Here is a 14,347-nt window from a genome sequence, read left to right as displayed (position 1 = left end):
GTGTGCGCGTGTGCGTATGATATGTGTGCGTTACTGTCTGTGTGCTGTGCGCGTGTGTATGCAGTTTGTAAATACGGTAGACATTACAGTGTGTGTGGGTGTGTGTGGGTGTTGCCCTGCCTGTTGTAATAGGTGCACCAAATCCCTATTTGAATCTCTGCCTCAGAGCCAAACAAAACATTAATCCAACCTAGCAAAGCCTGCTTAATATCTACAGATTAACCTACGGTGTGTGTGTGGCTATTGCAAAAAAAAGTGACCTTGTATAATAACTGTAAACTCTAATACCTCCTTGGGTTCCATTTTTCAATTGTCTAGATTTTTCTCTCGAATAGAAATGTCTTTTCTGAATAGAAATGGCTCATTTCCCTCTCCCATCTCTCTCTCTCTCCCCCATCTGTCTCTCTCTCTCTCCCCCATCTGTCTCTCTCTCTCTCCCCCATCTGTCTCTCTCTCTCTCCCCATCTGTCTCTCTCTCTCTCCCATCTTTTCTTTTTCCCCATCTGTCTCTCTCTCTCTCCCCATCTGTCTCTCTCTCTCTCTCCCCATCTGTCTCTCTCTCTCTCCCCCATCTGTCTCTCTCTCTCTCCCCCATCTGTCTCTCTCTCTCTCCCCATCTGTCTCTCTCTCTCTCTCCCCCATCTGTCTCTCTCTCTCTCCCCCATCTGTCTCTCTCTCTCTCCCCCATCTGTCTCTCTCTCTCTCTCTCTCCCCATCTGTCTCTCTCTATCTGTCTCTCTCTCTCTCTCTCTCTCTCTCCCCATCTGTCTCTCTCTCTCTCTCTCCCCATCTGTCTCTCTCTCTCTCTCTCCCCATCTGTCTCTCTCTCTCTCTCTCCCCATCTGTCTCTCTCTCTCTCTCTCTCCCCATCTGTCTCTCTCTCTCTCCTCATCTGTCTCTCTCTCTCTCCCTCATCTGTCTCTCTCTCTCACCCATCTGTCTCTCTCTCTCTCTCACCCATCTGTCTCTCTCTCCTCATCTGTCTCTCTCTCTCTCTCACCAATCTGTCTCTCTCTCTCTCTCACCCATCTGTCTCTCTCTCTCTCTCTCTCTCACCCATCTGTCTCTCTCTCTCTCACCCATCTGTCTCTCTCTCTCTCCCTCATCTGTCTCTCTCTCTCCCTCATCTGTCTCTCTCTCTCCCTCATCTGTCTCGCTCTCTCTCCCCCATCTGTCTCGCTCTCTCTCCCCCATCTGTCTCTCTCTCTCTCTCCCCCATCTGTCTCTCTCTCTCTCTCTCTCTCTCTCTCTCTCTCTCTCTCTCTCTCTCTCCCCCATCTGTCTCTCTCTCTCTCCCCCATCTGTCTCTCTCTCTCTCTCTCCCCCATCTGTCTCTCTCTCTCTCTCTCCCCCATCTGTCTCTTTCTCTCTCTCCCCCCATCTCTCTCTCTCTCTCCCCCGTCTCTCTCTAGGTGAATGCGATCTCGTGTGCTGGCAGCGTAGACAACCTGATTGTGTTAGATGCTGAGAAGTATAAGTCTCGGACCCATGCGGTGGCCGATGCAGTGTCTGTCAACATGGGAAGCCCACACAAGTGGAAGGTGGGAGAGCTGGAGTTTGAATCTCTCATGAGGATGCTGGATAACCTGGTGAGTGGTTTACACACACACACACACACACACACACACACACACACACACACACACACACACACACACACACACACACACACACACACTGTAATCTACATTACTGTATAATATCCTTGCTGTGACAGTGACTCCTTGTTATGCCATATGTCCAGTTGGCACTAGCCACCAAGGTCATGGGAGGAAGCGGGGCTACCACCCACGCTACCCAGGCTATGAGTTGACCTGCTGGGCTGGCCCTGTCCCAGGAGCCCCCCTCCTGCATCTGACCTCCAGGTTGTGTAACTAACAGGGAAATGGAATTCAAGGACAATGACTTGGCATCCAACATATAGTGTACAATCCTGTCCTCATTTCCTCTGTCATTACTGTTTCTGGGTCATCAACTGGATCTGTCACTCCATAAAGTACACTACATCACTGGTCCCTGTAGACTTGGGACTGGGTCAGTGATCTATGGTCTGGACCCTGCTGGAACTGGTCCCTGTAGACTTGGGACTGGGTCAGTGATCTATGGTCTGGACCCTGCTGGAACTGGTCCCTGTAGACTTGGGACTGGGTCAGTGATCTATGGTCTTGGCCCTGCTGGAACTGGTCCCTCTCTCTCCCTTCTCTCTCCCTTCTCTCTCTCTCTCTCTCCCTTCTCTCTCTCTCTCTCTCCCTTCTCTCTCTCTCTCTCTCACTCTCTCTCTCGTCTCCTCTTTCTTGCCTTCTCCTATTTGTCTTTTTCACCTCTTTCCTCTCCTCCCTCTCTTGTCTCCCCAAGTCTCGCTTCTCAAATTTTTTGTCTACTCCCTTCTCACCTCTGTCCTCTATGTAGTGCATCTGGAGAGTCATTACCCAACGGTCTGTGTAGCTGTCTGAAGGGGACCGCTCCTATCACATAGTCTCGTCTCACACCTCGTAAAAATACTATTTCTTATAGTACAGAATATACCGGAATAACACGTTTCACAACACCACAGCATATACCTCTGATATGGAGAGGAAGCTGCATGCCAAGAACCTCATCTGATTCTGAGTCTGTGTTTCCTGAGTCCAGTTGAAAGGTTGAGTCTGGTCTCCGAACACCTGGTTAAAGTCTATATGTGATTGACACTGACTGGATAGTCTGGTATCGATGAAAAGGAGGGAGGACGAGAGAAAGAGAAAGAGTTAAGTCATGGATAGAGAAGAGAAGCGCTATACAGGGTGAGAGAGAGAGAGAGCAAGGGACAGAGAGGAGAAAGACAGATAAAGAGAGAGGGGGAGAAAGAGACAGGAAGTATCTGAACACACTCCATTGTCCATGGATGCCAGGAACCCCTCCGGCTGCACTTCATCGTTTTTCAATTCTCCCACAGCTAGGAATCATGGGATAGTGGCCGGAGACTGTCTCTCTCTCTCTCTCTCTCTCTCTCTCTCTCTCTCTCTCTCTCTCTCTCTCTCCGTTTTCCTTAGTGGACAGAGGCGATAGTTTTGAGTCCAGGGCTGTGTCCAAATAATAAGGGTGGGACAGAGACAAGAACTACATTCCTATGTAGTGAAGATTCTACAGAGATGACTTGCACTATTGAAAATGAACTCTAGATGAATGGGGAGATCAAAAGCTTGAAAACATTTTGTTCCACTACTAAAGAGTCTTCTTTCCTACCACTTTTACCTCTCTAGGGACTTAGAAACTTTGTGACAAATAAGTACTATACAAAACGGAATCCTATTTGTAGGTGGACATTTCTGTCATTTGTTTGTTTTCCCCACAGGGCTACCGGACTGAACGCACTATGTACATGACGTCTAATGGATTGATTGATTTCTGTATCTTTTTCCCCACAGGGCTACCGGACTGGCTACGCTTACCGCCACCCCATCATTCGGGAGAAGCCTCGGCACAAGTCCGACGTGGAGATCCCGGCCACGGTGACGGCGTTCATGTTCGAGGAGGAGGAGGGCGCCGCGCGGCTGCCGTTTAAGTTCCTCCAGCAGAGACAGGCCAGGGAGAAGACCCGCTGGCTCAACAGCCCTAACAGTTACATGAAGGTTAACGTGGCGGCCGTGGACGAACGCACCAGGACCATGGTCAGTACTCCTACAGTAGGCAGGGTTAACACTATATAAACACACCAGGACCATGGTCAGTACTCCTACTGTAGGCAGGGTTAACACTCTATATAAACACACCAGGACCATGGTCAGTACTCATACTGTAGGCAGGGTTAACACTCTATATAAACACACCAGGACCATGGTCAGTACTCATACTGTAGGCAGGGGTTAACACTCTATATAAACACACCAGGACCATGGTCAGTACTCCTACTGTAGGCAGGGTTAACACTCTATATAAACACACCAGGACCATGGTCAGTACTCCTACTGTAGGCAGGGGTTAACACTATATATAAACACACCAGGACCATGGTCAGTACTCCTACTGTAGGGAGGGTTAACACTCTATATAAACACACCAGGACCATGGTCAGTACTCATACTGTAGGCAGGGTTAACACTATATATAAACACACCAGGACCATGGTCAGTACTCCTACTGTAGGGAGGGTTAACACTCTATATAAACACACCAGGACCATGGTCAGTACTCATACTGTAGGCAGGGTTAACACTCTATATAAACACACCAGGACCATGGTCAGTACTCATACTGTAGGCAGGGTTAACACTCTATATAAACACACCAGGACCATGGTCAGTACTCCTACTGTAGGGAGGGTTAACACTATATAAACACACCAGGACCATGGTCAGTACACCTACTGTAGGCAGGGTTAACACTCTATATAAACACACCAGGACCATGGTCAGTACTCATACTGTGGGCAGGGTTAACACTCTATATAAACACACCAGGACCATGGTCAGTACTCATACTGTAGGCAGGGTTAACACTCTATATAAACACACCAGGACCATGGTCAGTACTCATACTGTAGGCAGGGTTAACACTCTATATAAACACACCAGGACCATGGTCAGTACTCCTACTGTAGGCAGGGTTAACACTCTATATAAACACACCAGGACCATGGTCAGTACTCCTACTGTAGGGAGGGTTAACACTCTATATAAACACACCAGGACCATGGTCAGTACTCCTACTGTAGGCAGGGTATATATAAACACACCAGGACCATGGTCAGTACTCATACTGTAGGGAGGGTTAACACTCTATATAAACACACCAGGACCATGGTCAGTACTCCTACTGTAGGCAGGGTTAACACTCTATATAAACGCACCAGGACCATGGTCAGTACTCCTACTGTAGGGAGGGTTAACACTCTATATAAACACACCAGGACCATGGTCAGTACTCCTACTGTAGGCAGGGTTAACACTCTATATAAATGCACCAGGACCATGGTCAGTACTCCTACTGTAGGCAGGGTTAACACTCTATATAAACACACCAGGACCATGGTCAGTACTCCTACTGTAGGGAGGGTTAACACTCTATATAAACGCACCAGGACCATGGTCAGTACTCCTACTGTAGGCAGGGTTAACACTCTATATAAATGCACCAGGACCATAGTCAGTACTCCTACTGTAGGCAGGGCTAACACTCTATATAAATGCACCAGGACCATGGTCAGTACTCATACTGTAGGGAGGGTTAACACTCTATATAAACACACCAGGACCATGGTCAGTACACCTACTGTAGGGAGGGTTAACACTCTATATAAACACACCAGGACCATGGTCAGTACTCATACTGTAGGGAGGGTTAACACTCTATATAAACACACATAAACAGAGCTCCCTGTTCATGTCTACACATTGTGTTGTGCAGGTCTTAGTCCTGACTAGCTCAGTTGCTTGTCAAGAGCCAATCTGACGTTCTCTGATCCACATTCTGGTGAAACCTTATATTAGACTGCCCTCTCCTGGTATGTTAGAGAATTACATCTTTGTGATATTACCACATATAATGACTCAGAAAGGAATACCAGCATGTTCACCTTGGCTATGTTTACACAGGCAGCCCAATTTTTCCACTAATCAGTCTTTTGATCAATTACTTCCGATCTTTTCACATCAGATCCTTTTCAGAGCTGCTCTGATTGGTGAAAAGCAATTTATGGGAAAAATATCAAAATTGGGCTGCCTTTCCCTCCGGATGAACTAGACTGATTGGACTATGTCTGATTGGACTATGTCTGATTGGACTATGTCTGATTGGACTATGTCTGATTGGACTATGTCTGATTGGACTATGGTCTGATTGGACTATGGTCTGATTGGACTATGGTCTGATTGGACTATGGTCTGATTGGTCTATTGTCTGATTGGTCTATTGTCTGATTGGTCTATGGTCTGATTGGTCTATTGTCTGATTGGACTATGTTTTTGTATTTTCTGTTCTCTACAGTGGATGAAGTCTGAGGAAGGTGGCAACAGCAGCGGCACTCCAATCCGGATCGAGGACCCCAATCAGTTTGTCCCTATGAACACCAACCCTAGCGAGGTGCTGGAGAGGAGAAACCGAGTAAGTCACAGATCTAGGATCAGCTACCCTCCATACATCTTTACCATAAACATCAGTAGGAGAAAGGCAAAACTGACCCTGGATCACTAAGGCCAACTTCAACTTAACTCCTCTCTGTCAGCTCCTTCTCTGCCTTCCACCGTCCTATCAGAACCACAATCCTTACCATGCACTTCCTGGTTGTGTAGCTGTAAGTGATGTCACTGTTTTGTCCTATCACAGATCAGAGAGCAGAACAGATTCGACATGATGACGTCCGGACCTCGCTCTCACCACCTGGCAGGCATCCCATTGGACGAACCTCGAATGGTGAGTGGCAACTCTGTGTGAAAAAAACCATATACCACTTTACCTGAAGTCCTGTTGGTGGTACATCCATAAGTGTCATAAACAACAACTAAAGTGGTTACCATTATATTTCAATATTTATTTCAATATATGACAGTCTTTTGAATTATAGGGTATATACGGCAGTCTGTAAGCTGTGAGCATCCTTGAGGATTTTGCTAAGTAAACCATATCATCCAGGCTAGATAGGCTTAGCTGTTTGTTATTGCATTTGCCAACCTTGACCAGTAGGTGGGGCTAATGTATTGTTTAGAACCAGAAATACACATCTCTATGGCTCTGGGATTCTGTAATGACATCCGTCCTTCAAAGTGCCAACTTTGGTGAATAACTTAATCCTTTTGGATCTTCTGGGCAGCATTTTGGTGATGGTATCATCTTATAGCAAAAGGAAATAACACAATCCAGGTCTCTGTCTGTCAGAGTTGAGATCAAACTGATAAGTGTGAGATTTGATCACTTATTGAATATTGTTCCCCTACATGGTGTATGTCGTGTTGAAGGATCAGCCGGTCCGTGTAAAGGTAATGTCTCTACAGGCTTTTTGAATACTACAGTGTGCAGTGTTAGTGCATTTTATCTGTTTGTCATTTCAGTTGGTGTCCTGTTAGGTCACATTATCACTGTTTGTGTGTTTTTGGAGGTGGGAGTGAAATGGAGTGTTTACGCATGATGGTGCACTCCACCAATGAATGACCAGTGTTTTTCTACTTCCTTATGTCACCAAATGTGTGTTGTGCATGTTCTGATGTGGTTGTGACAGAACAGCGTTCATATTAGACAGTGTCTCTGAATCATAGTTTCTCCCTGTTGTTGGTAAGTCATTTGAAAGTATTGGAGTGTGTTTGTGTGATATGCCCATTTCTATTGAATTGTGTGTTAGTGTGTGTTGTGGTTTACGATGAACTGCCATGTCTTAGTGTACTCATTCTGGTCCTAATTTAGCAATGTATCTGTCCATGTTAAAAGTCTGGGGAGTCTTATGTCTGATCCTATGTTAACTCCTCTCTCTCTCTCATCTCTCTCCTCTCTCTCTCTCTCCTCTCTCTCTCCCTCCACTCTCTCTCCCTTCTCTCTCTCTCTCTCCTCTCTCTCTCCTCTCTCTCTCTCTCTCTCTCCTCTCTCTCTCTCTCTCTCTCTCTCTCTCTCTCTCTCCTCTCTCTCTCCCTCCACTCTCTCTCCCTTCTCTCTCTCCTCTCTCTCCACTCTCTCTCTCCTCTCTCTCTTCTCTCCTATCTCTCTTCTCTCTCTCCACTCTCTCTCCTCTCTCTCTCTTCTCTCCCTCAACTCTCTCTCCTCTCTCTCTCTTCTCTCCCTCCACTCTCTCTCCTCTCTCTCTCTTCTCTCTCCCTCCACTCTCTCTCTCCCTCCTCTCTCTCTCCCTCCTCTCTCTCTCTCTTCTCGCTCTCCACTCTCTCTCTCCACTCACTCTCTCTACACTCACTCTCTCTCTCTGTCTCCACTCTCTCTCTCTCCCTCTCCACTCTCTCTCTCTCCCTCTACTCTCTATCTCTCCTCTCTCTCTTTCTCTCTCTCTCCCTCCCTCTACTCTCTCGCTCTCCTCTCTCTCTCATTCTCCACTCTCTCTCTCTTTCCTCCTCTCTCTCTCTCTCGCTCCATTATCTCTCTCCAGCCCTACGTGGCATCAGAGGATGACCAGATGGTTCCTCTACCTCCTAACCCCTTCAGTCAGCTGTCTGAGAAAGAGATGGACGAATACACGATGAACATAGAGAAGAGACAGCTGGGGCTGAGTGGTAAGAGAGAGTCGCACAGAGAAGGCACACACCCATACAGAACCACAGAGAAACACACACACACCCATACAGAACCACAGAGAAACACACACCAGTCATCTACCATGTTATACACTAGTCAAATGAGTAGTATTCCACTCCAGTGAAAGCTGCTACTACTTCCATAGACAGTCCGATAACAGGGAATTGTCAATGGCTTGGAGCCCCATTTCAGCCAATCAGATTGCAGATGTCGCTGAACCCGTTTGATAAGCCACAACACCATTTTTAGTGAGTTGTTCCTGATCTTGCAGTCAGAACCATCCCTCCATCCTATGAGTAAGGCGGCCAACAGAACAGACAGACTGGCCCACAGCAGGTTTTCACACCCACTGTATGAGTGGGCCCGGTTGCCATGACACCATCCACCCTGTATCCCCACCTACTCTACACCAGTCCAATCTGGATTCCATATTATGCTCCTTATAGAATGTTCTTATGCTCCTTCTAGAATGTTCTTCTGCATGTCTGTGCTCACAGTAATACTATGTGCTGTTATGTATACTATGATGCTGATAGTCTCACGAATGACTGTTTGTCTGTAATGCTGCTGCTATAACTCCACTGTGATAATGAATGGGTTTTTGGAATGACACTGATGTATACTTCTAAACTAATAGTATTACTAATGGCCAGGAGAATGACCTGGTGGTTAAATGAACCACGTTAACCCATTAGATTCCTCACTGTATGTACTGGAGGTAATGTACGACCACTACATTCCATGTACCCCAACGTAGCCTGGTCCCAGATCTGTTTGCCTCTAACATGTGTGTCAACACTAATCTCTCACCCCCAAACCCTCACTTCCCTCTCTCACCCCCCCCAACCCTACTTCTACCAACCCACTCCCTCACCCTTACCCCTCTCCCCCTCTTCACCCCCCCGACCCCTTACTCCCACCCCTTCAACCCTCATCCCAATCCCTCACCCCCTCCTCACCCCCTGACCCCTTCAACCCTCATCCCACTCCCTCACCCCCTCCTCACCCCTTGACCCCTTACTCCCACCCCTTCAACCCTCATCCCAATCCCTCACCCCCTCCTCACCACTTGACCCCTTACTCCCACCCCTTCAACCCTCATCCCAATCCCTCACCCCCTCCTCACCCCCTGACCCCTTCAACCCTCATCCCAATCCCTCACCCCCTCCTCACCCATTGACCCCTTACTCCCACCCCTTCAACCCTCATCCCAACCCCTCACCCCCTCCTGCAGATGACGAGCACGACCTAACCTCCAACGACGCTTCCACTCTCTCTCAGTCTCTGTCCCAAACTCAGTCCCCGCAAATAACTCCAGCTAAAAAAGGTATCCCACAGAGAGAGAGAGAATGTTGTGAAATGTGTTCATGTGTTTGTTTGTGTGCGTTTCAACAGAACAGGCTTTACTAAGGTTGTGCTGTGTTTTATTATGTCAAAAACACATTCTACATTCCTTTGGTTCCACTTTTACCTCAAATGTTATAATAGATACAAAGTTATATGGAAACCTACTACATTGCTATTGTGAAATCAACTTTACTATGTTTAATCAGTACCAATTCTATAGTGTCTTACTTCCTCTTAATAAGTAACAATGACTCAGTTTTACTTCCTGTAGTAACTACTTCCTGTCCCTTTGAACAACAAACACCAACACCACGTAACTACAGAACACTAGAGTAGCCATCAACACAGTTCCCCACAGCAAACTGCTCCGTGTGTGTGCGGGCGACACAATTCGTGACCCAGTTTTTGACTTAAGTCAACCAGTTCTTCTCCTGTGGGGGCCAAGTCGGGTCGATTGTTGCTCAACAACCTCTTATGATGTCACACGTTGGTTCATTGTAATACATTGAAATGATCTTGTAACAGAACAGTGCTTGTAAAGAACAGTCTTCGCTGTGGTAACTGGATCCCCGTACAGCACATAGTCACGGTCACATTAACATTGGCTGTGAAATGCACTCTGTTGAAAAAGGTGTTCATTGAACTTGTGTTGATTAGTTAACAGACACCAGCTGTACTGTAATGACAGATTTCAGATAGGGTAGGGGACATCAGTTGACATCCTCTCCTAGGTTGCTCTTGGTTCATGGTAAATGCAGCACCTAGGGTTGAAATTTCCCCCAAATTCCCAGGTTTTCCAGAAATCCCGGTCGGAAGATTCCCAGATTGCCTGGTTATTCCTTCCTGATTCCAGGGTCGTCCAACCAGGATTTCTGAGAATTTGGAAAAGTTATCCATAGTAGCACCTGAACATATTTTGTGGTCAAAACATAGTATACAGGCCTGTAGCATACACAGAATCAGGTTTCTTGTTGTTGTGGTTGGTGGTGTTCTACCCTGTCTGACCTCTGACCCCTCTCCGCTGCTCTTTCCAGAGAACCACACGATGCAGAACGGCAAGGACGGCGGCGACCATGAGGTGAACGACGAGCTGAGCAAACGGGTCAGTCAGCTGACCACCAGCGTGGAGAGCATTGAGGTCAAGGTCCACACCGGCGAGAAGATTGAAGACTCCGCCCTCTCCCCCGAGAGCTCGCCCTCCAAGTCCCCCAACAAGAAGAAGAAGAAGTTCCGCACTCCCTCCTTCCTCAAGAAGAACAAAAAGAAAGAGAAAATGGAGGCCTAGAGAAAGAGAGATGGCGGGAGTGATATTAAAGCCTTTATACAGTTTAAGAAGAAAGAGGGGACCCCTCCTATTTTTTTGTCTGTTTTTATTTTAGTTTTGTTTTTGTCAGTGTCCTCTTTTGTCATTTAAAAAAAAAAAAGATTTTATTTTGTTTGTATTTTTTAACAAATTGTTCTTTTAAGTTAACATTTTTTAGACTTGCGCGAAAAGTGATGAAATGAGTTGAGGATTCTCTTCCTAGAAGTGAAGGCTCATTGATTTGGAAAGGCGAGGATTAAAATGATAAAGCTGCAACAACTGATTCTGGAAAACTGACTCCTCCCCCATGTTCAATATTCACTGCCATTGGCTGATTATGTTATTTCTTCTCTGCCATTGGCTAATTGTTGATTATGGAATTAGAAACAGCCAATCATATTCCTTGCTTCATAATCTCCAGCCGACACTGGCGGGTCTAGATATGCATCAGTGGTATTATTAAACTGCACAATATGGTGACTAGCTAGCGTACGGAAACGCTTTACGCCCTTATGGTAACCATAACAACCACCATGTTCTTTTCGCTTAGATTTTCTCCTCATATGATGTCTGCTTCAATACATAGAGGACTGAAATCAGAGAGGCCACAAAGTAATAGTCAGACTGGAAAACTGGTTTGAGATGGTTTAAAATTTACAGGTTTTCTTTCTTTCACTCTCTGCCTCTTGCTTCGTTTTTCTCTTTCATCCCTCTTTTTATTGCTCCTCCTCCTCTCTCACCTTCTGTTAAAAGTGAATCTATATTTACATTACCTAGCTCTCTTCTAGTCGACCTCCGGCCTTCATCTCAGTTGTTCACCGCTGCTGATTCACTCTAAACTCACAGAATTTTTTATTGTCCTCTCCTCTTGATAATTTCATTTTTATTTTGCCAAACTAAAAGGAATAAAAAAACAATCACGTTTTAGTGAAGAATCATCATTTATATACTTTTAAATCTCATTTAGATCATAAAAACATGTCATCTCATTAAATATATTACATTTTAGATTTTTTAATTGAACACAATTTGGTAGTAGTCATCTCACTCAGCTTTGTGCTCATTTCTATACTTTTACAGAGAAATGCAAGATGTTACGCATGTTTTTGCAAGAATCTGAATTTATATGGCTGACTACGTTGCTCTAGTGTTGCCTGCAGGTTTCTCTCAAATTATATTCTTGTTCAGATTACAAAAAAATACTATATAACTGAGATATATGAAAACTGGATATGTTGGGTATAGATTTTTAACTATATATTTTGTATTTTATTGTGCTGCACTTTTACTGTGGTAGGACTATAACACAATGTAGTTGCTGGTGGTTTCTACTATGAAGGAGATTCTAGAAGCAGAAGAACCAATAGAATCTATAGAAGCAAGAAAGTAGATAGCAGGAGCAGAGTACGGAAGATACACTTTAGGTTGTGGAAAGTGAGTTGTTTCAGAAGAAAAATATATAGATTTGTGTCACGCTTGAAAAAATAAATAAAACTGGTCCCAAAATACAAAAAGTATCTTCAGTTCTAAAATAAAAATCATGGGCCTTGAGCGTGGAACTGGTGCCGTTGTTGCTATGGTGTGTATTTTGTGTGTGATTTTCTTTTTTTTTTAAAGCCATATACTATATTTTTCTCCTATATTTTAAATCATGAGACAAGGGTTGAGAATCTTATCCTGCCCGCACCCGGGCATCAAATTTAGCAGGAGTGCTCCCCGGATTGTCATTAGGCCTCTAAGTCGCCCCTTTGTCATGCCTATGACTGCTCATAAGACCACTTTGACAGCTCATAGTTGCCTAGACGTTGTTTGCGTAGCCTCTTTAGCCTCTCTCTTTAGTTTCTCTTTTTATTTGCATCTCAACAGCTCCTTTCACGACGTTGTCGGTTGTGGAAACTGGAACTCGTGTTGTTATTTCTCAAGAAGATAGTCATCACTCTTCCATGATTTCTAAGTGGCATGTAGACATACAGTTCATATACAGATGTACCAATATCCCAGCTAGCAATGTGAACTATTGGATTTGGAACACTGAGAGAGGGATGGGGCAAGAGAAGGAGAGGGGGATGAAAGGAGGGAAGGCGAGTGGGATGGGGCAAGAGAAGGAGAGGGGGATGAAAGGAGGGAAGGAGAGAGGCACCTCTTTAGCTGTGTAAATAGCCCTATCATCTGTCTCAGAGCAGAGTTGAGCTTTTTGGTCTCACAGTTATATGAACAGCTGGGAAAAGGGTTGATGTGTGTGAGTTTTAGAACATGTAAAAGTGTATGTGTGGGGTGGGGTTTTAGGGAGAACTATGACAACACCACGTTTTTAGAATTACTCACAATTGTACCCTTTTTTTTCATACCATTTCTCCTTTTTGACACAGTTCTTATTTTTCATCTTTCCATTTGTATCAGACAGGTTTTCAGTTCAGTCTTTTTCATTTACCAAGTACTAGGTTTCTCCTTCCTTATTAACCATTTACAGTACGAGCGTTTACAAACCGCTCTCAGATGAATTGAGTTTGCGTTTGCATTCTTTTATTTCCTATTCTCTCCCATCTACCGACCGTTTGCACCTTTGTTTTACTAACTAATGCCTCTGTCCACCATTTTGTTTCTGTTTATAAAAAAAGAAAGGATCGCTTTAGCATGCAAGTAATGAGCCAAGTAATGAACAAAAATCCTATTAGAAATGGTTCTTCTATAATGGAGTTGCTTTCAGATGTGTTGCTAATCAGTGTAAATTCACAAAATAAAACTGTATTTTAAGAAACGGAAGCTTTATTTTTCATTTCCATGTCTTGTTAAACTGATTGAAGTGGCGGACTCCTTTTATGGAGTCATTTTAGTGCCAAAAGAAATTGAATTCCGATCCAATTTATTTTGCCGCAAAAATCACCCCATAATCATCTACAATCCACATTCATAAACACTCGTATCATTCTTCCAACTGTCTGTTTTTATGTTGAACATAATCCATCCACAATCATTTTAAGTTTAACTCATAAACGAAAAGATCCAGTGTGCACATGGGGATGCAATCAAATATATTGTACGGTTTTTGAAAGTTGTTGCTCGGTGTACTGATATTATCCTGTAAATACAAAACCAGTATACACACGTATTATGCAGGTTTCAATGATATATAGAGAACATAGTCCATATGAAAGATGAACAACTGTCAAATTATGCAAAATCCCCTTCAGTGTAAAACCTGGAGGCCAGAAGCATATGTCCAGACATTATACTGACACGTATTGGAGGTGATGGAGAAGCTGCTGAACAAATATTAAGTTTCAGTCAATCAACCAACCATTATATAGCACTAAGAGGGTGACATATATTTTGTAATATATATATGTATGTATGTATTGATAATGCACAGGATAACTTACATATGGCTGCATGTATGTTTGTTTGTTTTGCTTGCTTGGCTGTGTGTGAAAGAGGGGTGTGTGTGACGCTAGCAATAGGACATCTTGAAAAGAAGGACCTAAACTACTGACT

The 14,347-nt window shown here is 44.6% G+C and overlaps 1 protein-coding gene across 7 annotated transcripts in view; it reads left to right on the top strand.

Annotated features, from left to right (window-relative positions):
• LOC106589748 (gamma-adducin) overlaps nucleotides 1-13,613 on the top strand; it is a 150,770-nt gene extending 137,157 nt beyond the window's left edge. For 4 of the 7 annotated variants that reach the window (XM_045707977.1, XM_045707984.1, XM_045707988.1 and 1 more), the window contains 8 exons: nucleotides 1,413-1,589; nucleotides 3,405-3,647; nucleotides 5,962-6,078; nucleotides 6,301-6,387; nucleotides 6,930-6,950; nucleotides 8,060-8,183; nucleotides 9,440-9,532; nucleotides 10,587-13,613. In XM_045707977.1, the coding sequence (XP_045563933.1) occupies nucleotides 1,413-1,589; nucleotides 3,405-3,647; nucleotides 5,962-6,078; nucleotides 6,301-6,387; nucleotides 6,930-6,950; nucleotides 8,060-8,183; nucleotides 9,440-9,532; nucleotides 10,587-10,837 (1,113 nt within the window). In that variant the 3' untranslated portion in view covers nucleotides 10,838-13,613. The remainder of the gene's footprint in view (nucleotides 1-1,412; nucleotides 1,590-3,404; nucleotides 3,648-5,961; nucleotides 6,079-6,300; nucleotides 6,388-6,929; nucleotides 6,951-8,059; nucleotides 8,184-9,439; nucleotides 9,533-10,586) is intronic. The other 3 variants (XM_045707994.1, XM_045707993.1, XM_045707995.1) reach the window with 3 other exon arrangements.
• Nucleotides 13,614-14,347: the final 734 nt, after the last annotated feature.

The sequence above is a fragment of the Salmo salar genome, chromosome ssa02 (assembly GCF_905237065.1).
Source record: "Salmo salar chromosome ssa02, Ssal_v3.1, whole genome shotgun sequence".
Taxonomy (NCBI): domain Eukaryota; kingdom Metazoa; phylum Chordata; class Actinopteri; order Salmoniformes; family Salmonidae; genus Salmo; species Salmo salar.
The sequence above is the reverse complement of the archived record's forward strand: the minus strand, read 5'-3'. Positions and strand labels throughout refer to the sequence as shown.